General features: G+C 53.8%; 3 protein-coding genes across 8 annotated transcripts in view; 1 reads left to right on the top strand and 2 right to left on the bottom strand.

Annotated features, from left to right (window-relative positions):
- LOC133283116 (ectonucleoside triphosphate diphosphohydrolase 8-like) overlaps window positions 1–25850 on the bottom strand; it is a 157825-nt gene that overhangs the window by 5925 nt on the left and 126050 nt on the right. The gene's annotated exons all lie outside the window — the stretch shown is intronic.
- Window positions 68–14307, top strand: ENTPD8 (ectonucleoside triphosphate diphosphohydrolase 8). 5 transcript variants are annotated; one of them, XM_061479612.1, is made up of 10 exons: window positions 68–258; window positions 2627–2758; window positions 3535–3652; window positions 4635–4785; window positions 5416–5575; window positions 6078–6308; window positions 7047–7310; window positions 7702–7812; window positions 7962–8096; window positions 8832–9300. In XM_061479612.1, the coding sequence occupies exons 2-10, from the start codon at window positions 2639–2641 to the stop codon at window positions 9021–9023; spliced, it is 1482 nt and encodes a 493-aa protein (XP_061335596.1). In that variant the 5' UTR covers window positions 68–258; window positions 2627–2638; the 3' UTR covers window positions 9024–9300. The 5 variants fall into 5 exon arrangements, 3 of the variants coding, with proteins under 3 accessions (XP_061335596.1, XP_061335597.1, XP_061335598.1); XM_061479613.1 differs by lacking the exon at window positions 8832–9300 and adding an exon at window positions 13979–14307 and having other exon boundaries at window positions 76–258; XR_009747757.1 differs by lacking the exon at window positions 8832–9300 and adding an exon at window positions 13979–13996 and having other exon boundaries at window positions 77–258; window positions 7047–7338.
- On the bottom strand, window positions 9543–25816 carry NOXA1 (NADPH oxidase activator 1). 2 transcript variants are annotated; one of them, XM_061479609.1, is made up of 15 exons: window positions 25437–25816; window positions 23104–23186; window positions 21513–21621; window positions 19237–19371; window positions 18335–18442; window positions 17550–17609; window positions 16967–17004; window positions 16113–16254; window positions 14563–14616; window positions 13419–13491; window positions 13177–13235; window positions 12096–12268; window positions 10934–11039; window positions 10725–10848; window positions 9543–10598 (listed from the first exon to the last, which is right to left on the bottom strand). In XM_061479609.1, the coding sequence occupies exons 1-15, from the start codon at window positions 25608–25610 to the stop codon at window positions 10501–10503; spliced, it is 1536 nt and encodes a 511-aa protein (XP_061335593.1). In that variant the 5' UTR covers window positions 25611–25816; the 3' UTR covers window positions 9543–10500. The 2 variants fall into 2 exon arrangements, with proteins under 2 accessions (XP_061335593.1, XP_061335594.1); XM_061479610.1 differs by having other exon boundaries at window positions 12096–12265.

Below are 25850 nucleotides of genomic sequence, written 5' to 3'. Positions count from 1 at the left end.
GAGCTGCCCCACAGCATGGCCGGCACCCCATGGGTGGACGTGTCCAGCAGGCAAGTGGTTAACACCGGACGCAATTCCCATTCCACCCTGGCTCTCCAGCCCTGCTGCCTCCTGGACAAGGCTCTCCTGGGCAGGTTGCTGGTCCCAAGCCAAGGGGAGGGCCGTAGCGGGGACCGGGGCAGCCTTTGTCCCAGGAGCGGGCTCCACACTCCAAGTACACGGTGACACGGGAGGGCGGCGGAGCCGGGAGCAGCCAGGGTGAGCCTGGGCAGGGAAGGGGCTTGGGGGGCCCTAGATGGAGCTTGGCTCGGAGGGGGTGGTGGGTCAGCACTGGAGCCCGTGCTGGAGACAGACATGCTCAGTGGGCTGCAGGTGCAGGAAGCAGCAGGCTGGGGGGCACGGGGGTTACATGGACAGGGCATGGAGGGCACTGCTGTGCCCCAGCACTGGTGGGAGAGATAGGAGGCAGGGACCGCTCTGCCTGGCATGGATGCTCACAGCGCTCACCCACACCCTCGTTCTTACACTCTAAAGAGCCCCTTTGACTTACACATCCCACATGCACAGGGTGGGAGCTCAGCCCCGTTGTCCCGAGCACCGGCAGCGCCTCCGAGCCTGCCCTCCTGCGCCAGGGGCGCTGCAGGTGGGGGATGTCCCGCGGTGCTTTCGGAGCACTTGTGGTGCCAGCTCACACGGACAAGGGCAGGCACAGCCCAGGCTGGGCACAGCTGGGAACCTTCCCCACGGGCACTGCTCCCTGTGGGCTGTGCAGCCCCTTCTGCAGCTCTGGAGGCATCACCATCACCTCCCGTCCCTGCAGCATGTGGATTCAGCACCGGCCAGCCCCGAGGTGCCACAGAAAGCCTGGGCAGATGGATCAGCTTCTCACATGCTTCTTGCCTTGTTTTCCACCACTTGGGCTCCCTCCCCATGGCCTGCTGCCCTCCCCGGCTCTGTACTGCCTTTGGATGCTGGCTCCTGCCCAGTCCAGATGGAGTTTAGTCCCTATCAGAGCAGGTGGAGCCCATTTCCCACCTGCTCCCATGTGCAGGATGTGCAATTTATCTCCATTTCACATCATTCCGTTGCACAGTGCCTGGGACAGGGTTTTCCAGGATGTGGGCTGGGCTGGGCTTTATTGTGTTACCCGGAGCAGGGAAATCCCATCCCCATGACACAGCTGTATCTAGGCAAACTCTAGGCTGATAGGACTGGAGACATGGCAATATAGGGATTCATCAGCTGCTTCCATATGTTCTCTTCTGGCCATAGCCACCACACAGGGCAGGGCTCCCTGATAAGGGTTTCCTGTCGTCCTGTGTCCCCATGACGTGGGCCAGAAGAACAGATCCATCATTACACATCTCATGTCATGCAGGGTATCGGTCACCCTTGTTCGTCACTGGAGATGCTGACACTGAACCAGGAATCAGCGTCTCCTCTGACCTTGCCAAAGGTCACCTCTGGTTCCAGCCACTGACCTGCCAAAAGGGCAAGGGAATTTCTCTGTGGTTCTATGAACTCACAGGAGAATTGTGCAGCCAAGGGACAGCCCCCAGGTGCCACCCCAGAGCTCCGGGTGGTTCAACCGCCTCTCTAGGCTGTGTCCAGGCTCTCGGGACATCCACTGCTCAGCCCAAGGCTGTGGAGGAAGCCAGCCCATGGTGGCATGGGGCAGGGTGCTGAGGAAAGCACATCTGGACCAGCTGGGGTGCTGCTGTGTGCTGAGGCCATTGCAGAGAACCAGATCCTTTGGCTTTGCTTCTCTGCTGCAATTTCTTCCCAATGCCTTAGGCTGACCCTGCTGGGAGCTGAGCTCCAGCCAGACAAGCAGGAGGTGCAGAACCCCCTCCCATCTCTAGGGCTCCTCTGCACCCACTGGCTGGGCTGCCCGTGTGATGCTGTCACTGTTGGTATCCCAGCTTGGCTGCAGGGCTGTGTGTGACCCAGTCCGCAGGAGCCTCCCGCCTCTGCCCTTCTGCCTGCCCTTGGTGCTGCAGGAGAGGCTTGGGGGTCACCTGCAGGCAAGGGCATGTCCCTGTGTGTATGCTTACCTGCTGTGGCATCACCCGGAGCAGAGGTGAGGAAGACGGGGCTCTAGATGCTGTTCCCCTGCCTGGAGCAGAGAGGACCGGGAGCAGGGACAGTCTGGGCCTGTTGGGCAACAGATGTTGCCTGCTGGTCCCAGATCTTGTGGGACGGGTTCTGTGAGGATGCAGGGGATGACGAAGGGATGTGGCTCTGCATCCAGGAGGGGATGGCCACAGTGGGAAGCTGCCAGGGCAGGGTCCTGCTCCTAATGCTTCCCCCAGCCTTGCAGTTGGAGCAGGGCAGAGGGATGGGGACTGTGTGCAGAGAGGAGCCCAAAGGGCTGCAGCTGAGGCAGTAAAGCCAGGCTGCAAATTCCACAGGGAGGGAGTGCTCAGCAGAGCAGGGTGTCCCTGCCTGAGACTGCCAAAAGAGCAGCCATGCCCTAGAGAATGGCTTCAGGCCTTGCTAGGGAACGGGAAAGTCCCATATCCATATGTGGGATTTGCATTTCCCATAACCATATATGAGATTTGTATTTTAAAACTGGCTTTGCAAGTGCAGAGGTGGGAGCATGTTGTTGGGGCTGTTCTTGCAGGTTGGAGGAGGAATGGACCACAAAGCCAAGGTCCTTGCAGGTCTCCTGGCAGCCACTTGTGTCTTCAGCTTCATTGCCCTCATTCTGAGCATCGTGAATGTGAAGGATGTGATTCTGCCTCCCAGCACCAAGGTAGGGTCCTTGGGAGGAGCTGCCTGCTCTCACGTGGGTGCTGGCTGCCCCCTGGTAGAGGATTTTCCCTGGGTTTCAGGCAGGCTTGAGCCCAGAAAGCTCCGAGGGCTGGAGCAGCTCTGCTCTGGAGCCAGGCTGACAGAGCTGGGCTGGGGCAGCCTGGAGAAGAGAAGGCTCCTGAAGGGGAGACCTGAGAGCAGCTCCAGTGCCTCAAGGGGCTGCAGGAAACCTGGAAAGGGGCTTGGGACAAGGGCCTGGAGGGACAGGCCAAGGGGAATGGCTTTAACCTGCCAGAGGGGAGACTGAGATGAGCTCTTAGGCAGAAGCTCTTCCCTGTGAGGGTGCTGAGGCGCTGGCACAGGGTGCCCAGAGAAGCTGTGGCTGCCCCATCCCTGGCAGTGTTCAAGGCCAGGTTGGACACAGGGGCTTGGAGCAAGCTGCTCTAGTGGAAGGTGTCCCTGCCCGTGGCAGGGGTTGGGGTTGGATGAGCTTTGAGGTCCCTTCCAGCACAAACCAGGCTGGGAGTCTATGGGGACAAGCTCCTGCACAGGCTGCCCTGTGTCTGGCAGAGTTCTGTCACTGCCTGACCCTAGAGCACATTCAGCCTCTTCACTGGAGCTCAAAGGGCTTGTGGTGGATCCTTGTCCTCAGCACAGTGAGTGCAGTACCACAGGGCTCTCCCTCTTCTGGTGCCACTCTTGACCATCTGAGGTTCCCCTGCTCCAGGAGCTCTGCTGGCGGCACCCCCTGACAGTCCCTGTCCCCTCTGCCCCCAGTACGGGCTGGTGTTTGACGCCGGCTCCACGCACACGGCTCTCTACATCTACCGGTGGCCTGCGGACAAGGAGAACGGCACCGGCATCGTGTCCCAGGTGGAGGCCTGCACTGCAGCCGGTGAGTGCCGGGATGTGCTGTCCCTCTCCCTGCCCCTGCTCCGCGCAGGGACCCTTCAGCAGGGCGCCTGCCCTGCAGCACCAGGCGGGGTTGGCTGGTTCGTGCTGGGTGAGGTGAATGGTGAATACCCCAAGGGCAGTTATTCATCTACTGGGTATTTAGAAATACCCAAAGGCCCATCTATTCCTCTTGCAAAGGTGCTCTCAGACTGGTATTTCTGGAGGGAAGGACCAGGCTCCCGAGGGAGGTAGGGTCAGCTAAATGGTACATGGAGCTGTGCTGGCACTGGCAAAAGCCACCAGGCAAGGGCAGAGGTGCCAGGGCAGGGGCTGGGAGGGCTCCGAGCTCACCTTAACCTCACACCCAGGCAGGTCAGTTACTGGTTAACTGAGGGGGTCCGTCAGAGAGCAAAGTGTAATGGAGATGGGCTAATAGCACTAATGGTGTGCAGAGCTGGGGGAAGGTAAATAGTGGTATTGACACCCCAGAGCCTGTCCCTGCTCTCCACAGGACCACGCTGGGTGTTCAGATCTGCTGCCAGCTTCCAAAAATAGGAACTCAAACAAGCTGTGAGAGGGTACCTCTGCATGTGCATACACTCCACACACAGCAGGACAAGGGAGAGCCTGCCCCTTCCCAAAGAAATAGGGAAGTGCTGTGTTTGCTGAACGAGTCCTGCAGGAATGCCAGGCTGTGTCAGGCAGTTCCACCTACCTGCATTAAACAAGAGCTCGGCATCACAAGGCACACTGCTGCCCTTCCACTGTGTGCGGAGCAGGAGCTGCCTGTGGCTGTGGCACACGTGCTGCCTCCAGGCAGGTCGGCTCTGAGCACTGCCCAGCCAGGACACCCATGCAAGGGCATGAAGAGACTGGGACTGCAGGGACAAACCCCTGGGGGCTTCATGCATTGACAGTCCTGCACTATCCCATCCCTCCTGTGTGTCACTGACCTGGCTCCATCACACGGGGCTCTCCTGCAGGACCCGGCATCTCCAGCTACGCAGACGACCCCGCCGGGGCCGGAGCCAGCCTGAAGCCCTGCCTGGACAAGGCCATGGAGATCATCCCGGCAGAGCAGCAGCGGGAGACCCCCACCTACCTGGGGGCCACAGCGGGCATGCGGCTGCTGAGGTACAGCACAGCGCGGAGCCGGCACCTCCACCCTTCCCACCACGTCTCCTGCACCGGAGCCTGGGCAGGGGCTGGGATGGGGCTGGGGGCACAAGGGGCTGCGGGCAGCAGGGGAGCTGTCCCGGAGCCCATGGGGATGGGCAGAGCATCCACATCTGTGGCCTATGGGGTGTCCAAGAGAGACGCTCACTGTGGCCATGGGGAAACCCCACAGCCCTTGTCCCTCCAGGCCCTTGTCCCAAGCCCCTCTCCAGCTTTCCTGCAGCCCCTTCAGGCACTGGAGCTGCTCTAAGGTCTCACCTTCAGGAGCCTTCTCTTCTCCAGGCTGACCCAGCCCAGCTCTCTCAGCCTGGCTCCAGAGCAGAGCTGCTCCAGCCCTCGCAGCATCTCCATGGCCTCCTCTGCCAGCACCTCCTTTGCCAGACTTGCCATGACCCTTCCTGTGTTCTCAGGCCGAGCCCACAGGCAGCATTTTTAGGGGCACTCCCAGCGCAGCACAGGAGGGATCTGCTGGCTTTGCCCCGTCTCTGCTCCTTGGCAGCAGCCGCAGGCGCTCGCTGTCAGCCCCGTGCTGGAGCTGTGCGGCCATCGCCTCCTCCACTCGCGGTGTCCATCTCCTTCCCCGGGCAGGGAGCAGAACAGCACCAAGGCCCAGCAGGTCTTTGCCGAGGTGGCCAAGACCATTGGCGAGTACCCGGTGGAGTTCCGCGGAGCTCAGGTCCTGACGGGGAACGAGGAGGGCTCCTTCGGCTGGATCAGCGTCAACTTCCTGCTGGAGACGCTCGTCAAGGTGCGGGCAGGCAGCGGGCTCGGGGTGAGCAGTGACATCCCTGTGTGCGCCCCAGCCAGGTTTCTGTATTCCCAGACACGAGGAATACGTAGGTGCAGGGTGCTTGTCACAGGTACATGTAGCCTGTGCTTGTGAGCTGCATGTGATTAACGCAATCAAGGGTCTCTGTGTCCCTTTGCCTGGCCCTGTGCTCTCTACCTACACATGGATCAGGTTTGGTATCGCAGGGATACAGTAGCTCCAGACCCCAGATCAAAGCGTTACTCTTTACCTCCTCAAAGTCTCTGTATTCCAGCTGATGTGCAGCAACCAAGGGAACAGACCTCAGCCACTGCTACACAGACATCTCTGTGGGTTGAGGAGGGTGTAGGCAGGAAGGGCTTAAACAGGGAGACAGGACATGGAAGGTCCCTCAGGGACTTCTGAGCCCACAAAGCATGGAGGAAAGGGACAGGGACCGTGACTGCAGCTCAGACTAACACTTGCTGTCTTGTCGGGCCAGTATTCCTTTGCAGAGAAATGGGAACATCCGCAGGATGCTGAGGTTCTCGGAGCTCTGGACCTTGGAGGTGCCTCAACACAAATAACCTTCCAGCCTGGAGTCACCATTGAGGACAAGAACACCTCTGTCTTCTTCAGGCTGTATGGCACCAACTATTCGCTCTACACCCACAGCTACCTCTGCTATGGGCAGACACAGGCCTTGAAGAGGCTGCTGGCAGCTCTCCACCAGGTACCGCAGGCTGGAGCTGGTGGCCAGGAGCTGCTCAAGCACTTCCCTTTGCCATCAACGTCTTCCAGAAATTTTGGGCATTCCAGTTGAAAAAGTGTTAAGGAATTGGGAATTCAAAAACCTTGGAGAAGCTTAGATTTTCTCTGCTGAACCAAAACGCTCTCTCATTTGGATGGGAAGTGGTGGTGGTTCCCTGCCAGGTTCCTTCTCCCCAGATGTTGACATGTAATAGCACCTTCCATCATTTCCCAAGCCCAGCTGGACCCTCAAGCTCTTTCCTGTCCCTGTTCACTCGCCCTTCCTTAGTTTCTGCCCCCAGAGAAGATTCCCAGCATACACAGCTCCACCACTGGCCCGTGTCCTCCTGCCTCACCTCAGACAGAGCACACAGCCCAGTGCAGCGGGAGGCAGAGATGCTCAAGGAGCACGCAGGTGGGATGTACCTTTGGTCCTTCCTGTGCTAGGACCAGTGTGGGGACAGAGTGAATATCAGAGCAGCTGATATTCATCCCAATCCCATGGGATGCACAGGCTGGTAGGGGCATCACCACCCAGAACAGCTCAGTGGGGCCGACAAAATCATGCAAAGGATGGCTCCTATTTCTCAAATCATCCTAGGGTCTAGATTCTGCTCCAAAAAAGCAGGATCCAGTCCCTGTCTAAGTACAGCATGGGCTGTGGGTCAGACCTCACTGGCACCCCACACCAAGCCCCACTAATGGCTCGCACTCTCTCCAGGCCAGCCCGTCCGCTGCTCAGCTCTCACACCCCTGCTACCCCAGGGGGTACCAGGAGAACATCACCACGGCAGAGCTCTACGACAGCCCCTGTGTGCGTGCCCCGAGCAGCCCCAGCGCCGCGCAGCTCCTCAGGGTGATGGGGACAGGGGAGCCAGCAGCGTGCAGCACCGCCGTGCAGCAGCTCTTCAACCTCAGCTGTGGGGCCAACAGCACGTGTGGGTTCAACGGGGTCTATCAGCCGCCCGTGCGGGGACAGTTCTTTGTAAGGAGCCTCCGTCCCTGGGGCTGTGGTCGGGGAATAGGGCTGGGTGGGATTCTCCTCTGCCACTGGCTGTGGGGAGAGAGGCAACTCCAGGGCTGATCCCATCTGCAACCTCTTCTGTGCTGGGAGGTGGCTTCTGCTTTGTGCGATGCCCCAGCCCCCCCCAAGGGAAAATCCTGTCCCAGGGAGTGAATCTGAGCTGGCTCAGAGTGTGAGCAGCAGCACCAGGGCTTCTCAACCCGCTCCAAGGTTTCTGGTAGAATCAAGGGGGTGCTGGATGCAGAATCCTGGGAATTATGTGGGACTCTGTCCCCAAGCAAGAGGGGACCCTGGGTCTTTTTGGGGGGTGAGGAAGGAGGTGTAGTTCTTACCACCTCCCTGTATCCCCCAGGCCTTTGCTGGATTCTACTACACCTTCCATTTCCTGAACCTGACCAGCCAGCAGTCTCTAAAGGACGTCAACTCCACAGTCCAGGCCTTCTGCAAGAAGGACTGGGCAGAGGTGAGAGCCCTGAGGGGCAGAAAGGAGCCCTGTGCTTGTCATGTCCCAACTCTCATCCCAAGAAGGCAATGTCCTCCTGTCCCGTGGGCTAGGCAGGGCTCCCGAGCATCTCATTCCCTGTTGCACTGTGTCCTCTGATGGCCCCACAGCTGGTGGAGACCTTCCCGCAGCAGAAGGGGTATCTACACAAGTACTGCTCCACGGCCATTTACATCTTGACACTGCTGCTTGATGGCTACAAGTTCAGTGAGCACACGTGGAGCAGCATCCACTTCAGGCAGCAGGTAAGGACCCTGTGGGCTCTGCATCCTTGACCTGGCCCCAGCACATGTCCAGGAGCAGCATCCCTGGAGTCCCCTGCACCAGAAATGTTTCCCCTTCGCATCCTGCTGCCCAGTGACCCCAGCCCAGCTTCACTCTTCCTTCCCTGTCCCAAACCTCTGACACCAGCTTGTTCTCTCCCACTCTGGTGTGAACATAACAAGCTGATTTTAAGTGCATTGGAGAAGTGCACAGGAGGATCTGGCTACATTGGTGTCTGATGTGAGGCAGGATTGACTTGAGCATCAGAGAGCTGATGGGGGCCCCAGGACCCATTTGAACCAGAACAGGACCAAATTTGAAGGATAATGGGGGAGGAGGAAAGCTCAGATCCAAAATCATGGTCACAGCGGCAGATCTGGACCAGAGCACCCATTATCAGAATCCCAGACTAGTCTGGGTTGGAAGGGATCTTTAAGCTCATCCAGTTCCAACCCTGCCATGGGCAGGGACACCTTCCACTAGAGCAGCTTGCTCCAAGCCCGTGTCCAACCTGGCCTTGTTCATCCACATTCATCTGCCCTTCAGCCTTTGGGAAGGGGGGAAAGGAAAGCTCTCTGTGTATTTGGGGCTGCTAAGATCAGGTTCACCACAGCCAGGTCCCTGTGTGAAATCACAGCTGGGGCAGCTCATGGGAGAGCTCCTTGGACCAAAGCTGGGAGAAGTACTTTTGAATGACCTCTGCTCCCTCACCTCAGGCAGCAAACACGGACATCGGGTGGACGCTGGGCTTCATGCTGAACCTCACCAACATGATCCCCACGGAGGCTCTGGGACACATCAAGGGCCAGCAGCCCAGTCTGTGGGCAGGTGCTGTCTCCTGCATCATGCTGGCCATCGTGGCAGGCCTGGTGGCCGGCTTCCTCCAGTGTTTCTGCAAAAGCAAGTAGCTCCCAGCCTCCTGACCAGAGACATCCTGCCTACCAACCTGGGAGGGATGTGCTGCAAAAGAAGGTGGGAGAAGAATGAGGGCATTAGACCCATCTCCATTGCTCAGGAGGTCTAATTGGGCCATCTCTATGAAGATGCTGAAGATGACAAAGGTGTCTTGAGCTCTCTGAGTACCTCCAAGAGGAAGACCAATCTGGCTGATAAAAGCTGACAGACTTGGCAGCTGGATGAAGCCAGATCAACCCAAACTAGAAATAAAACCCATTTTGTTTTTCACATAGGAAAGTCCCCGACCAGCCTCGCATGGCTTCCTGCTGGGCTGCAATCCCAACAGCCACAGGAGGCAACTGGTGATGGAGAGCAGTGGTGGCCACCTAAGCTCTGAGGAGAGACCTTACCTGTATCTTGCCCTGTGAAAGACTGCTGTAGTATGTGACAGTATCTACCCAAAGACACTGTCAGGTGTCTTTAAAACTATTTACTGCCATAGCAGCAGAAAAATGCAAGTGGAGGTTGACTGAAGAGCTGCCAACTGTGGCTCAGGGTTTATTGGATATTCCAGTTACACAGCTCAGCTCTCTCAGACACCAAATCCCTAACGGGTTCCAGCTCCAGGCGATTAAGTGGTTCATCCAGCTCAGAAGAGCCCAGCACAGCTCGGGGCAGGAATCGGATGGTCACGTCATTCCTCCCAGCTCCAGCTCAGCACCCCCCTGCCCAGCCCCTCCAAAGGGCTGCTCTGAGCAGGGGTGCTCCCCAGCCACCTCTCCTCTGCACTGTAAGATCTCTTCTGCCCATGCAGCATGAAGGAACGTCCAGGCAGGATTTAAGGGCTGGAGGAAAGTATCAAAAGCATCTGGACTGAGGAATGGTCAGAGCCCTTTGGCTCTGGCAGATCTGCAGGGTATTTGCTGTGGAAGATGATACATGGTGGTCCTAACCCAAGCTGTTATCCCATTCACCCCACTGGAAACAGGTTAGAAAAGCCATTTGAAAGAGCAGCATTTCTGTGTGGTGGAGATAAGGACATGTGAGCCAAGGGCCTGGGGACCAGGGCTCTGCCTCCTGCTCACAGTCTTTGGCTTCACTAGGGTGAGGCTCAGCCCTCCAGCCTGAACTTGAGCAACATGGAGAGGGGGTAAAGACCTCCATCCACAGGAACCTCTTCCCACCTGGAAGGTCTGAGCCAGCGGCGCTTGGACATTTTCCATAACCAAACATCAGATCCCTCTCCCTTCTCTCTGCCCTGCACAGGCACATCTTTGGCAGTGTAAGCACAGAAGTAAAAATGCCAGGTCTGGGAACAGGCTGTAGAAGATGCTGTTGGACTGCTAGAGCTGACCTCATGGGATCTGTGAGTGAGGGACATCTCCTGTCCAGGTTCAGCAGAACTCCTGGCTGTGGCTGAATAAACTGGGACTGGGGCCTCCCACCCCTGGGAGACAGTGCAGTCGGGCAGTAAAAGGCTCCTATTTGCTATAGGAAGGCAGCACCACAACTGGTCTGGGTTGCAAAGCATTTGGGGAAGATGCCAGTCTTGCCATTGCAGTGTCCTTCCAGCCAGTCCTCATTCACTGGGAAAACATAAAGGAGCAGCATAAGCCCTGAGGCAGCACTGGAGAGGCATCTACTCCCCAGGCACCTGCAGCAGACTCAAAGCCTGCTCCAGCACAAGCCTGCAGACAGGACTGCAGAGCTACCTTCAGAGAGAACATCCAGCACATCTCCCTTGCTGAAGTCCAGGTCCCCTGGTCCCTGTGCAGGGTAGGAGTGCTGAGCCAGCATCCGGTAGAGGATGGGTCTGCCCGAGTGGGACTCTGAGTCCTACAGGAGAGTCAGCATGAAGGTTGCAAGGCAAAGCAGAGATGTGAGCCCAGCACAGCAGAGGAGGTGGTCACAGCCCACGTACCTGGCAACACAGCACCAGCCTGCCATCCGTCAGCTGCTGCCACATCCTCCCTAGATCCTCCTCTCCCGAAACTGCTCCCAGTTCCTTGCCATCCAAATTCTTGTAGCTGCAAGAGTTCATTAACATGGCTCAAATCTCACTTAAAGCCTAGCTCTGAGGCCAGCCTAGTCCTCTACCATCTTCAGTCTTTGAAGTCCCCCTTGTAAGCCAGCTTTAACCTTTGCACATGGATGTGGGGCCTACCTACATGTTCAGTGGGCAGAAAGGGAGACACCCTCAGCTCCTCACACATTTACTTGAGGGGAAGATCCTAAACTCTCCTGACTACACTGTGTGTCCCCAGGGGTATCACATCAGGGAACTGTCACCTCAGGACCAATGCACACTTACACCTGACTCCCAAATTGCTCTGCATTGATCCTAGTGTATCTCAAAGGCTGAGCTGAGCAATGGAGAAAATCCAATGTACAGCACCTGCATCTGCACAGAGTTCATGTTTCCCTGTTTCCTGACCATGGCAGTGCCCTGGGAAAGATCCTTCAGGCTTCCAAAGTCCATGAGCATATGATTTTCTCCTAACCACAAGCCACGGTAAGGTTGGCCCTGAAAGGAAGGCTGTGTGCTCAGCCTTCGCTGAATCTCTGCTGGTGTTTTGATCACAACACCCCAATTAAATGTTCCCAGGAGACTAGACAGAGTTGAATGCCTGTGTCTTAGAGTTACAGAATGGTTTGGGTTGGAAGGGACCTTAAAACTCATCCAGTTCCAACCCCTGCCACGGGCAGGGACACCTTCCACTAGAGCAGCTTGCTCCAAGCCCCTGTGTCCAACCTGCCCTTGAGCACTGCCAGGATGGGGCAGCCACAGCTTCTCTGGGAACCCTGTGCCAGTGCTTCAGCACCCTCACAGGGAAGAACTTCTGCCTTATACTCAACCTAAATCTCCCACTTCAGTTTAAACCCATTCCCCTTGGTCTGTCCCTACAGGCCCTTGTCCAAAGTCCCTCTCCAGCATCCCTGTAGCCCCCTCTGAGACACTGGAAGCTGCTCTGAGGTCTCCACACAGTTTCCCTTCTCCAGGGTGAACAGCCCCAGTGTTCTCAGCCTATCTTCATACGGCCCTTATACCCTTAGGGGGGTGGCTGCTGCACCCTGTCACCCACCTGAGCCTCCCTCGCTGCGCCTGCTGCCCCAGGCACTCCCGCAGCAGTGCCCGCAGGTCCTGCAGCGCCGGAGCTGTGCCTGCCCTCAGCATCATTGTGCACTCGCAGCACACCCGCAGCACCATGGGCCTGGCATTGCCGGGGGGAGCGTCCCCACAGGTCACTGGGATCTGCTGAGAGAGGTGGCATCGTGCACAGGGGGGTTACTCAGACTATGTCACCTCTCCTATCAACAGAGGCGACATCGACACAACCCCTCATCTCAGTGCTACCATGTAATGGTAGTGTAGCATCAGAGGGGCAGCTATGGATCCAAAGCTTGGGATCAACTGTTCCTCCCATGACCCAGGAAGCCTGTTTCTGGGTCTCATCACACAGGTACCTCCCAACCTCAAGTCCAGCTGAGCAGGGCTCCAATTCCTCTAGCCAGCTGGAGAGGTGCAGCCAGTTCCCATGTTGTGCTGCCTCCTGTCTGAAGCTGAACAAAAAACTGCTCCAAAAGCCCTGCAAAGAGGGTGGCAGAGACAAAGCCAGCAGACCTCATCTGCAGCTGGCACTGCCAGAGGTGCTGTCCCCAAGTGGATACAGGAGCAATTCCAGCACCATCATACACTGTGGTTGGTAATGACATGGAAGTGCATTAGAGAACAACATCCCAGAACACAAATAAATGAATTGTGGTACCCAGACTCTCAGGAGCAGAAAATTCTGCACAGGAGAAGGGAGAGAGGGCCAGCAGGTAGTTCAAAGACAACTCTCTTCCAAAATAGGCTGTGAAGTGTGTGCCTGAGGATGTTGCTGTGTCTGAGGCTCTTGGCTCCTTGGGGGGTGCCACAATGGCACTGCCCTGCTAAGCCTCAACCTTGGGCAGTCTGACAAAGTTGTATGGTCACAAACTTGGAAGTGGTGGAGGAATGAACCCATGGGAGCCTCTCTTTGGAACGGGAAAATGGGCAGAGGAAGAGGGTTTTTTTCAGGTGATTTTGGGCCAGCTCAGGAATTTTGGAGGATTTGGTCAGGAATCTGGCATTTTTCACAGCCTTGACCTCTTGAGGCTGTGCCAGCTTGTGGAACACCTTACCTTGGAGTCCATTTGAGCACCAGCACCATTTACAGGGGCATTTTCTCCCCCAGCAGATTCTGAAGAACAAAACAAGAGCAGAGGAACAGCACCCACAGTCAGCAGACTCCGCACCTCTTCTGCAACCCCCAGCACACAGGCAGACAGGGCTGCAGTGGGCAACCAGCCTCTCCATGCCCCCCAAAGCAGGGGTGGGCACAGCTCCAAGTCACACCCACTGAGGTCCCTGGCCTGGGGACTACCTGGCTTCTGCTTCATGTGGAGTCGGCTGGGAGGCACCTGGGCAGGAGGGAGAGGAATCCCATCGTTGATCTTCTGCAACAGAAAATCAGAAGAGTGAGCAGAAGGCACTGGAGACTGGTCGAGGCTGTTGTCCATGACAGAGGCTGCAGCCAGTTATAAATGTATGGGTGTAATCCCAGAGAGAGCTCCAGGGAGACCAGTTTATTAACTGGCTGGATGAGGTGGAGCACTCAGAATGGTCTCTGCAGCTCCTGTGGGTAGCAGGGGTGATGAGAGGCTTAGTGGGGCACTTCCTTGGCCTCTTGCTCCTTGCTGGGTTGGTGCTGGAGCAGAGGGAGGCTGCTCACACTGTGCTGAGGGTTCTCCTCACCATCTGCCAGCTCACCTGGGAACTTGGGCTGGTTCACAGTGAGACAGCCATGGAGCAAATGCCCAAGCATGGGCTATGACCAAAGATTCATCTGGGAGTGAAACTGTGAATCACAGCAACATCACAACAACTGTGAGCTTCCAAAAATCCCTAACGGGTCTGAGTTGCACCTTTCTGCACTGGTTTCAGATGGAAAATTATTTGGATCATGTGTGGACATGTCTGTGGTGGAGATGAGATGAAAACTTTCCCAAGTCAAAGGTGAAGGTTAGGGCTTAGTGCATGGCCCTAAGGCAAAAAGCAGTATCTCTAAGATGTTACTGCTCCACTGAAAGAGATTAACCTGCTCTCTGCTGCTGAACCAGAATGTGTGAGCCCTCCTCACCTGCTTCTGTGCTACACTGACTGGCTGCACAGACCATGGGAGCAGGCTGGATAAACAGAAGCCTTAAGCCCTCAAACTCATCCAGTGGCACAAGAAGTTACAGTGGTCAGGAGAGCCATGGCAGCTGCTCATCTTTGTGTGCCCCATCAGCCCATGGTGGATAAGAGCTAACGACACCTAGATCAGCTGGTGGTACAAGCCACTGTGGCTTTTAACTCTTCTGCTGTTCCTGTTCAAGAGCACTTGGTCTTCAAGTCAAGGTGTCTCAGTACTTCATACTCTGTGTCTCTTACACAGTTGTCCTGTCCTGTGATAATCTTACACAGAAGTGTCCCAGATGTACCTCTTGGTCCCTCCCTCGCCCCTGCTTGCAAGGCTGTCAGCTCACCCATTTATCCATCTTTGAGGCAGGCTCCAGGAGAGAGCTGGGAATGCGCAGCTTCTGCAGGACACAAAGCAGAGCAGGGTGAGACAGGAGCTGCTGCTGTGGCAGGCTCAGCTCCAGCCCACCCAGACCCACTTTCTCTAAGTCCCACTCTGCACTGCTTCTGCCCTTGCAAACCACCCCTGCCTGCAGCAACTCAAATGCGCCCACGGGGGGGCAGAGTCTCATACAGTAATCCATAGGGTTCGTGTTCTGATATTGCTGACAAAATCCCATGGTTCTTTTGCATGTTTTTCTGCTGAAAGCAGTGCTGCTGCTGGAGTGGCTGGGATGTAACAGCCCAAACACCCTGCCCCTGAAATGGATGCTTGGGCAGAGAGTAGCAAGGATACTGAGGGATACCAGTGCAGCAGCATCTCTGTGTCTTCTGCCACTCACTGCTCTAGAGCTCCCAATTTCAACTGATCATTGTAATTATGCTTTTTGTTTCCCCAGTGTCTATTATTTTACTTTTTTTTTTTTACTTTGAATTTCACTCGACACTTCACTGAGCTTCAACCAGCACATTCAAACAGGTCTGTAACTGTTCACTGCCAGCTCCAGCTGCTTTAGGCTATGCCAGTCATTTGACTGTAGTGGAACATGGTCACCTTAAGGAGCACTACATCCCCATCTCTATTACTACATCCCTTAGGGATATGCTAAATGCTTAGGTCACAGGAGATTCTCTGTGGGGACGTCCTTTCTCTAAAAAGAAAGAAATAAAATCCTGTTCATTTATGCCTATTCTTTATTTTCATATTTTAACCTGTCATCAGCCCTCAGGCACTGCCTCTTGCCCAAGCAGCTCCCTGGGGTTTTAGTGAAGAGTCTTGTGAAGAATCTTCTGACTTTTTTTGCAAATATAGGCAGATAATACTGGTTCAAGCTAATCCACTGGTTCTTCCGAAGCATTTCAGTAGACATGTGAGAAATGGCTTCTGTCAGCAAAAGATTTTCCGTGATGTCATATTTGTCTGTTCCTGTTCAATCTTTGCACTATCGTTCCCTGGTCTACAGAAAGATGTCAGGTTTGCTCAATTCCTTAGGTCTTCTCTAGAGCCCTTTATAAAACCTGTCTGCACAGCTGAAATCCTTCCAGAGCCTTCCCAAAGTTAATGTAACAGAGGCACTACACACCAGATAAGGACCAGCTGCTTTCCTCAGCCCTGGAAGAACTCTCAGGTGACAAATACTGCTCTAAATGGTGGTCCCTGGTGAGGTCTGTTATCCTACAGAATCCCACAGTAGGATTTTGTATGGTGGAAAGCACAACTGCCCCCAGAAATGCCCATGTGGAGCTATAGAGGTGAATGGCAGAAGATAGTGGGAGCCCAGTGTCAGAGAAATCTACAGTTAGCAGCTGGTCTGTGGAAGTGAGCTCCTGAACTCATTCTCTGCAGAGCTACAGGGTGCCCTTGGAATGTGCTCAGAGGGTTGCAGCAAGCTCCTGTCCAGGCCTCTGTGGTCTCTGCTGGTGGGGATGGGCTGGAAAGCCCACCCACTGTCCTTACCTGTCCATCATGTATGGCTGTAGCCCAGCCATCCCCTCCTCTTGTCAGCACAAAGACCAAGCTGCTGGCTCTCACTGCCAGCTTCTCTGAGTCCTTTGGGTAGTAATGGGACAATACCCGGTAGTAGCCTGACTCACTTTCTCTGGAAAGAGAGAATGAGAGCACCTTTACTAACCCTGGAGGTCTGGTGCTGAATGCTTTGGTCCAGAACACTGCACTGATCCAAATTGTCCCATGCCAAATATTTCACTTGTTGGGAAATGATGATTTCCATTGCTACTCTTTGTTCCAACTGGGAACAAAAGCAGCCTGGAAAACACAGATTTCCCAAATGCAGCTGCTCCATTTTCATTGCACTGATAAATGCTCTCCAGATCAAAGCAATTATTAAACTCAGCATGAAGTGCTGCTGGTACAACATCACCACAACAAATAGTTTCATGCTATTGCAACCAAGGCTGATTTTGGCTCAGCAGGGCTGGAAGGGAATATCTGGAAGCCTTGTTCTGGGCACTAGGATGTGGCAGCTGAGCATCCTCTGCCACAGACCTGGGCAGGTCCTACAATCTCTCTCTGCTTCCATTCCCTGGCCATGGCATGATCCAGGCCTGTTTCACAAGACTATTGAGTCAACTCCTGCAAACTACCCTGAGATTCCTGCATGAGGGATGCCAACTGCACTGCAGTGTCTTTGGCACCCACAAAAGCCTTTGCATGTTTGTCATTCTCTACACCCTCGTTGAGAAGTGGGTGTAGATCCCACAGGCTCTTCAAAGATATCGGAGAACAAAATGTGACCTTCTGAACAGAAATAGTGAGAGAAGAGTTAGACCAAGATGGAACCAAACACTTACAGCAGAGCATCAGCACCAGGTTCATAAAAGCCCTGTTTCTGTGGGAGAAACAACAGCATATATTTATAACAATACCTTACACAGGAACAGTACCACCTTCTTTTCTGTCCCTCTGAATACCACACTGAGGTGTTTTGTCTTTGATTTTAACCACTGCTGCTCTACACCTTACCAGGATATTCCTTTTATTTCTCCCCCTTCCTCTTTATCCCATAAGGAGATGAATAACAAAATATCTTTCCTTCCCTTGGTTCTAAGGAGCTTGTATTACAGTGCAAGGCAGCCATGCTTATGCTGACAAACCCAGTGATGTACTGGGCAAGCACGTGTTGAGTACAGCAGTCTCCATTGCTGTTTTGACATGGCAAAGAGACAAAAATGCATCTTCAAAGGGTTGGAGACTCACATCACTGAGTCCCTTCCAGCCAATGCTGAAGCCCACCTGGCTTTGAATGGCTCCATGGAGCCAGTCTGATACTGCACCGTTTCTTTCCTTCACCAGCATGTTCTTACCCTGACGGTGTTAGGATCTGAGGCCCTACCTGGAGCTCCATTCCTCTTTTCACAGCTTTGTCCTGCTCACCTGAGGCCTGAGAGGCTCGAAGCCAATGTACTCATCATTGGGAATGATGGATGAGATCACCTGTTGGAGGACAAAGCAATAACTGAATCCAGGTTGGATGACTCAAACTTCGTGCCAGGCTATCTACTCGGACTGATTTCCTTCTGACATCCTATGGTCAGGCATAAAGTAGAGCCATGCACATAGTGGAAAAAGCAGACCTGGATTCCCAGAACAGCTTTAACCATTCTTGTCCCTGGTTTTTCAGCCTTTCCAAAGCTTCTTTAAAAGTATGTGAGTGAATTACTTTCCCTTCCCTTTATTCCCATTGGAGCTCTCTGGCCTGTGGCGCTTCTGCTGCCTGCACTGGTCCCAGAAGGGATCAGAGAAATTCTTTGCTGACTTGCATTAAGGGATGTGACAAAGCATTCGTCTCCCAGGTGCCTGCCTGTCCCACTGGCAATGCAGCAGTGCATAGGAGCATGCTGGAAGAACATGTTCCTCTTGAAAATCTTGTCAGCACAAAGATGGTCACAGGGCTCCCTAAGGACCTGCTTAGCTTTTTCAGAGTTTCAGGTGACCAAGACTGGGAAGGGGTTTTAGCACAAAGGGCAGTTTTGACAGAAGAGGTGGCAATTTTACAGATTCCAGCCTCTGTGTCCCAGATGCCTTGACCCTGACAGTCCTGCTCTGGGTTCTCCATCAGCACAGTGAGCAGTGGAGCAAACAACAGTAATGCTCTCTGGAGAGGTCAGAAAGTGAGATCTTAAGCTGCTTGTTAATCTTAGTGATCACATGCCTGTTACCTTGGGTTTACCCAGGAAGTCTTTTGAATCCAGCTGTTCAACTTCCTTCTTTCGTGGTCTGAAAAATTCCCCCAGAGGAACCTGCATGGGCTCTAAAAATAGCCGGTTCTAGGGCAGGGAAAGCAGAGAATGGAAAAGCCACCAGTGAATGTTAAATGAAACATAACAGCAGTGAAAAGCAAGTAGAGCTTCCTTATGTGGGTAAGATCAGCTCCAGGAAGACATTGGGGCAAAAATTACATCTGTGAACTTGAGAAAGGTCACTCAGGTTTAATGAGCATGTGTAAACTCAGCAGCCATTACCCAGTGGTGAGTCAAAGATGGACTCTGTTGGCATGGGACAGGTGGGAAGGGAGCGCAGTGGAGTCAGGTTTCTTAAAGAAATCTTCTAAGAAGTTTTTCTATTTGATTTCAGATGTTGTTATTTTCTCCCCTGTTCAAAGACTGAGTAGCAAGCTAACAGCAAATATAAATGATATACTAATGTAAAGCACAAACATGATGCTAGAAGACATGATCAGATCTTAGAAAGGATACAAGTAACATAAGGAAGTATGGAGAAAGTAAAATAATGAACTCTCCAGGAAGTGTGTATCAGACACTTGCAAGTTGCTCCTGGTCACCTAAGAGCTGACTAGGGACTAGAAAGCAAAACCCCCAACCTGAGAGGCTATACCATAATTCTTCACTATGGTGTTGCTGTGCTATGAAGCACCTGGGGCTGATAGAGTACTTGATTAGCTGAAGCACTAGTTTGGCTGAGCATCACAACCAAATTTTGACTATGTTACCAGGTGACCAAGCAGACAAGAAAACCCAAAATACAATTAGCACATTCTTACCTCCTGTGTCTTAACTTCAACCCAATGCACATACCCAGGAGCTCACAGAGGGGCTCTTACCTGCACCTGCTGAAAGGCCAGGTCCAGGATTGCTGTTCTTCCTTCAGGTCTCCACACAACAGCCTTGTCCAGGGTGACTCTGGCCTCCTGCCACCGCTGCAGCTGGCACTGGGCTGCTGCAGTGCTGTACAGGACCTGGAAAGGGCAAGGAGAGAACAGAACTGAGGGCTGAGATCCAGCACCACCCATCACAACCAGCAGAACTCAGCCAAGCAAGAGGGTCCAGGCACTGGAACATCACAGATACAGCAGCAGCCATCTACTGCCTACTGGTTGCACAGCTGAACAAAACCTCCATATTTAGAGTGGAAAGACAGAAAAGCTGTACCTCTGCACCTCCAGGCTACCTGCTGGAGCTGCCAGCTCCATTCAAGCCAAGGAGAAGCATGGGGAACACCAGATGAAGACTCTGGTACCACAAGAGCTTTAATCTTTATGCAGCTGAAAGGCCAGGAAGAGTCTTGTGTTTCTTCCCACATGCAACTAGGTAATACTTTACTGTGCAGAGTAATTCTGACTCCCTTTCACTGCAAAATAACTTGACTGAAACTATTTCACATTGTGGTGGGCTGTGAATGTGCAGATTGTCAGCTGTAGCTTGTTACCCTTTAGCAGCATGTAAGTATGTTGAGTGGTGAAGTGGCAAAGTGTGGGAGTAGCACAGACTGGGTGTTGGGAAGCCTTGATCCATATGCTAATTAAGAGTGGGAGATCTCTTCTTGTCACTGCCCAACAGTCAGTGTATGGAAAAGCTGCTGGCCCACAAGGCAGAAGTGTGGCCTTGCTGATCTGCTGTCAGATAGCTTGTTATATTACATGACAGGATTATCAGCCTGTCAATTGCTGTGTGGTTCCTGGGTGCAAGCAGTGCTTGGGACAGAGATGCAACTAATAGGATGCTTTACCATTGCTCCTTTATTATGACAGTAGCAAATGGCAGTTTGGGGGTGGTGGGGAAAGGTAATTCTGAACATCTACAGAACTGCAGGGATGCTGCCTCTTGGAGAGGCAAGGCAGCAGCTCTCAGCTCAGAAGTGGTACAGCCTTGCAAGAGGCAAATAGTTTAGGATTTTCCAACCACACAGCACATTTCCCTATGAGGATCAGCTGCAGCACCTGAGAGGCCAAGCATGGGGAAAGCTGATGGTGCAGTTCTGCAGGAGGATTGGCTGTGTGCTTTGGAAATGAGCTGCAGGTAGATGTAAGAGTGAGATTCAGTTGACTCAGAATGCAGATCCCAAGTCTGGAGTGTCAGCCCAGTGAGAGCACATATGCTGGCAATGCCCACTGCATGTGGAGTGAGGGACTGCATGCTCATAGCAGGAAAGGCACCAGCCTCCTCGGGATGGCCTGGGGCACTCCTGCAGCCCTGAACCTTCCAAAGGGACTAAGTTTCTAAGTGTGTGTGAGCTCAGAGGAGGCAGTGCTGTGGTGCTGAAACTGTTAAAGCTGGTGAGGTTTGGGTAATAGCACAGATGCCAAGGATGGCTTCTTCGTGCCAGGTGTAAGGTGCGCGAAAGTTGACTTGACTGGAGGGGTTTCTGGGCACGCTTGACTTGAGTTATGCAATAACTCCTCAACCCGGCGGAAGTAAAGACTTAAATACTTTCCTGCATCTGCCTTTTGGTCTCTGTGTGCAGACTGAGGGGAGAAAACAAAGTGAACCCTCAGAGTACAGTTTCTAGAAGTCTTTTACAGTCCAAATATTACAAATATTCACAGTCAATTCAGACTTACATGGGTTCTAAACAGGCAAGTTGACTCCATGTCACAGTGTAAGAGCTGCAGAACGAAGTTACAGAAGCAAAACCCAGCGTACAGCCCAGTTTGTGAGTTTAGACACAGAGGAAAAGTGAAGACCAGTTGCTACAGCTGGAAAAACAGGCTTTCATGCACAAGTTTCTTACAGTACTCCTTATGGACCAATTCGGTTCCCATCTGTCTACACTTCAGCCTATTTCAGCTTTCAAAGCTGAGGAGTTCACAAAACTTACGTAGATATTTACATGCACGTATGTCTAAATATTATATGCATACATAGATAAGCCAAAAAACCCAACCCAATACACAAACTTGTATGCATCTGCTCTGAAGAGCTTTACTTTTCAATTGTACAATTTACTGAACTCTTCAGAGGTGAGATTGGTTTATGAGTTTTATGATTAAGTTCTGTTTTTACTGTTCTAATGCACTGTCCTGAAAAGCTCCTGGGTTACTAATGCCTACTAATCCCCACCAGCACAGCGGAAGGGCTGCTCTGACAGGCTGACTCTTACCTCCCATGCATAGAGGATGTGCCTCAGCCCCAGCTGCTTGTAATCAATGAAAGGATTTTTTCTTAGGTGGCTGAAAGCCATATGATAATCACAGAGAGCTTCTTCATACCTGCAGTGTGGAGATGACAGAAGAACATGAGACTAGAAAAACTGAATACTGTTTAAGAAGTTTGCCTGTGCAATCCTCATGAGGTTCAACAAGACCAAGTACCAGGTCCTGTCTCTGGGTTGAGGCAATCTCAAACACAAACACAGGCTGGGGAGAAAGGGGATGGAGCAGCCTGAGGGGAAAGACTTGGGGGTGTTGGGTGAGGAGAAGCTCCCCATGACCTGGCTTCAGTGTGTGCTTGATCCCAAAACCTCCCTGTGCTGGGCTGCACGCACAGAGCGTGAGCACCAGCTCAGGGAGGGGATCCTGCCCCTTTGCTGTGCTCTGGGGAGACCCCCCCCCCGCAGTCCTGATCCAGCTCTGGGGCAGCAGCACAAGAGGGACGTGGAGCTGTTGGAGTGAGGCCAGAGGAGGCCACGGAGGTGCTGCGAGGGCTGGAGCAGCTCTGCTCTGGAGCCAGGCTGAGAGAGCTGGGCTGGGGCAGCCTGGAGAAGAGAAGGCTCCTGAAGGGGAGACCTTAGAGCAGCTCCAGTGCCTGAAGGGGCTGCAGGAAAGCTGGAGAGGGGCTTGGGACAAGGGAAGTAGGGACAGGCCAAGGGGAATGGCTTTAACCTGCCAGAGGGGAGACTGAGATGATCTCTTAGGCAGAAACTCTTCCCTGGGAGGGTGCTGAGGTGCTAGCACAGGGTGCCCGGAGGAGCAGAGTGGAGCAGCTTGGACCACCCCTGACCACAGCTCTGTTGCAGAGGTACAGAGCTTGTAGCTGCTTGAGAGGCAGCTGTGGGTGCAGAACTGCTCAGTTTAACTCCCTCCCAGAAATAAAGGTAGTCATTTTGTCAAAATTAAGGTCTGGAAAATACGGGGAAAATAACAGGAAAGAGAATAACTGAACATGAAGGTAAGAGGGATCTGCAAAATCCTCCACCCACCTGTCTGAGCAGGATGTCACTGTGATTTAACTGTGCAAACAATGAGTAATCAATCCCATGACATTAGTGGAGCAATCCCAACATTAAATCAAGGAGCCTGAGATTAGGCCCACAAAATCTGCTCTTAGCAGAGCGTGGGAGTTGGGCACTTTGGTGCAACTAGGTGTGTAGGGAGGTCAGACTCAGGGGTCCCATGTGGACATACACCAAGCAGCATAATTACGTATTTTCATTCCCAAAGAAATCTGAAGGACAATGCGAATCCTGGCAGGCCCCCCGCAGCTCCCCCAACCCTCCCCCAGGAGCAGCTTCTTTCTCTCAGTGTATGGAACAGTAATGTCATGTATTAGCCACCCTTGGGGCTGGGAGTTGTGCAGCTCCTGTCTTCTCAGCTTTATCAGAGACAAGACTTGCTGACTTCTGACACGGTTTACAAGGTCAAACTGGACCTTAAGAACTCTTTAAGATTGCTGGAAGAAGTGAATTTTAGAATCACAGAATAAAGTCTGACTAAAAGGAGAAAACTGAAGACTGAAGCAGACACGGGCCTCACCTTCCCAGCTGCAGATGGACAAACCCTCTCTGAAAATAGCCAACAGCTAGAGAGCTGTCCTTGGCAATGGTGTCATTGAACGCCTAAGGAGAAAAACAGACACATCATAGAATCTCAGACTGGTTTGAGTGGGAAGGGACCTTAAAACTCATCCAGTTCCAACCCCCTGCCACAGGCAGGGACACCTTCCACTTGTCCTTGTCCAAAGCCCCTCTCCAGGTTTCCTGCAGCCCCTTTAGGCACTGGAGCTGCTCTCAGGTCTCCCCTTCAGGAGCCTTCTCTTCTCCAGGCTGACCCAGCCCAGCTCTCTCAGCCTGGCTCCAGAGCAGAGCTGCTCCAGCTCTCGAAGCATCTCCGTGGCCTCCTCTGTACTCACTCCAACAGCTCCACGTCCCTCTTGTGTTGTTGCCCCAGAGGATCACAAGGATCCGTTTGGCTCTCTCCTGCTGATGTCTGGGTATGTGCATCCAGGCAGCCACATCCAAGCTGTTCTTGTTCTGGGTGTAGCAGCCATCCCTGTGCTTGTGACCAACTCCCCAGAACTGACAAGCTCAGGGCTGTGATCTGGACAGGAGGCAGCTCCAAGTTCAGGTCTTGGCTCTCTATAAGCTGAGCTTCAGGTTTTTATTCTTCCTTGTTAAAATGGACTGGACTTAAATGAGCTACGCTTGCAATCCAGCATCTTTAATGGGAAAACTGTGTTGTGGGGAGCAGACTTTGCCCTGACAGTGGGAGCAGCAGGACTAGCCAGGCTTTGGAAGGCTGTTTCAAGCAGGCTACGGTGATAAGTATGTGAAAAGACGCAAAGGAGAAAACTGAAGGGCTTCACACAATGCACCTCTAAGTCCATATTTCTGGTCCAGTTTCACAGCTAAGTACAGGCAAGTATTAGCAAAGTTGGCAGCAGCTCATGGCTGATGGTTCTAAGTAACACTGCACTGGGAAAACAGTCTTAATGCCTTTGAGAGAGCTAGGAGGTGTGCTCCTTCACTTACCATTTCAAGGAGATGGTATGGAGGAAATAAATCAAGCCTGAAACTCCAGACTTTCCTGAAACTGCCTAGAAAGGGATAGCATTGCAGGGATGAAAATACATTGCAGGAGGTCAGGGAGGGACTGCACATTATGGTGCTGGCTTCTCCTGTAACTCAAAACACATTTAACAGTCTGCTTTACTGTGTTATAAAAGACCTTGTCCTTGCCCATGGAAGGGGGATTAGAACTTGATGATCTTTAGGTCCTTTCCAACCCTAACTATTCTATGATTCTAAAACAACAATCAACCGTTGTCCTACATGTAAGTACAGCTTAGATTCTTCCCAGTCAGTGCCCATTCATCGCTAAAGAGTCTCTCTGAGCACCACTGTGGTGCACTCGCTGCTGTCCCTTGCAGCTAGAACCCTGCCCAGGCCCTATGGCTCTGCCCCAGGACTTCCAGCACAGCCTGAGCTCTTCTATATGCATTAAGAAATGGCTTATGTGCCTCCCTTCATCAGGCAGCTGAGACACAGACAGACAGATGTGCAAACGTGCCAGGGGCTGTAAGAAAAAGGCTTCCCCTCAGGGCCCTTGCCCACCCCAGCACAGGCTCCTGCTCTCCCTTGCCAAGGGCAGCAGTTCTCCAGCAGAGTGGTTTCTTTTTGGCAGCCTCGACTGCTTGTGCAGGACTGTCTGAGGACACAGGTGGCTGCAGGGCCCTCACTCTTTGTCCATCACCTCCCACTTTCCTGCTATTAGTGGGATGTGCAGGTCACCAGCATCAGAAGGACGTGGAGCTGTTGGAGCAAGTGCAGAGGAGGCCATGGAGCTACTGCGAGGGCTGGAGCAGCTCTGCTCTGGAGCCAGGCTGAGAGAGCTGGGCTGGGGCAGCCTGGAGAAGAGAAGGCTCCTGAAGGGGAGACCTGAGAGCAGCTCCAGTGCCTAAAGGGGCTGCAGGAAAGCTGGAGAGGGGCTTGGGACAAGGGCCTGTAGGGACAGGCCAAGGGGAATGGCTTTAACCTGCCCGAGGGGAGACTGAGATGAGCTCTTAGGCAGAAGCTCTTCCCTGGGAGGGTGCTGAGGCGCTGGCACAGGGTGCCCAGAGAAGCTGTGGCTGCCCCATCCCTGGCAGTGTTCAAGGCCAGGTTGGACACAGGGGCTTGGAGCAAGCTGCTCTAGTGGAAGGTGTCCCTGCCCATGGCAGGGGCTGGAGCTGGGTGAGCTTTGAGGTCCCTTCCAACCCAAAGCAGGCTGTGACGGGTTTTAGCTCCTGTCTCAACAGCAGTCTCTCAGTGATGCACTCCGGCAGCAGCGCCCCCATCCCGGCCCCTCAGGCCCCGGCTCCCGCCGCTCACCCTGAGTGCCGCCTCGGGCCGCCCCGCCAGCAGGTGCACGCAGCCCATGTTGAAACAGATCCTGGCCGGCGGTCCCGGGATACCGGCGAAGATGTCGAGGGCCGTGTCCCAGTCCCCGCCGTCGGCCGCCAGCACTCCCTGGTGCCAGCGCCTCACCAGCTCCCGGTAGGCCATGGCCGGCGGCAGCTCCCGCGTCCGTGGCTCGGCTTCACCTGCAGGGCGGGGAAGGGCGGGGCAGGAAGCTCTCCTGTCCCGGTCCGCCCTCCCCTTCCCCGTCCAGCCCCGCGGGGAGCACCGGGGCGCGGACCCCGAAGTGTCCGGGGGCAGAGGGGATGCCGGCGGCTACAGCTGGGGGGAAAACCGCGGGGGTTCTTGTCACGGCCCTATTAGTGTGCGCATTGTACACAGTAATTA

The sequence above is a fragment of the Pezoporus flaviventris genome, unplaced genomic scaffold, assembly GCF_033815535.1.
Source record: "Pezoporus flaviventris isolate CSIRO_AGI_PZ_B2104156 unplaced genomic scaffold, CSIRO_AGI_Pfla_v1 ptg000154l, whole genome shotgun sequence".
NCBI classification, from domain to species: Eukaryota; Metazoa; Chordata; class Aves; order Psittaciformes; family Psittacidae; genus Pezoporus; species Pezoporus flaviventris.
The sequence above is the reverse complement of the archived record's forward strand: the minus strand, read 5'-3'. Positions and strand labels throughout refer to the sequence as shown.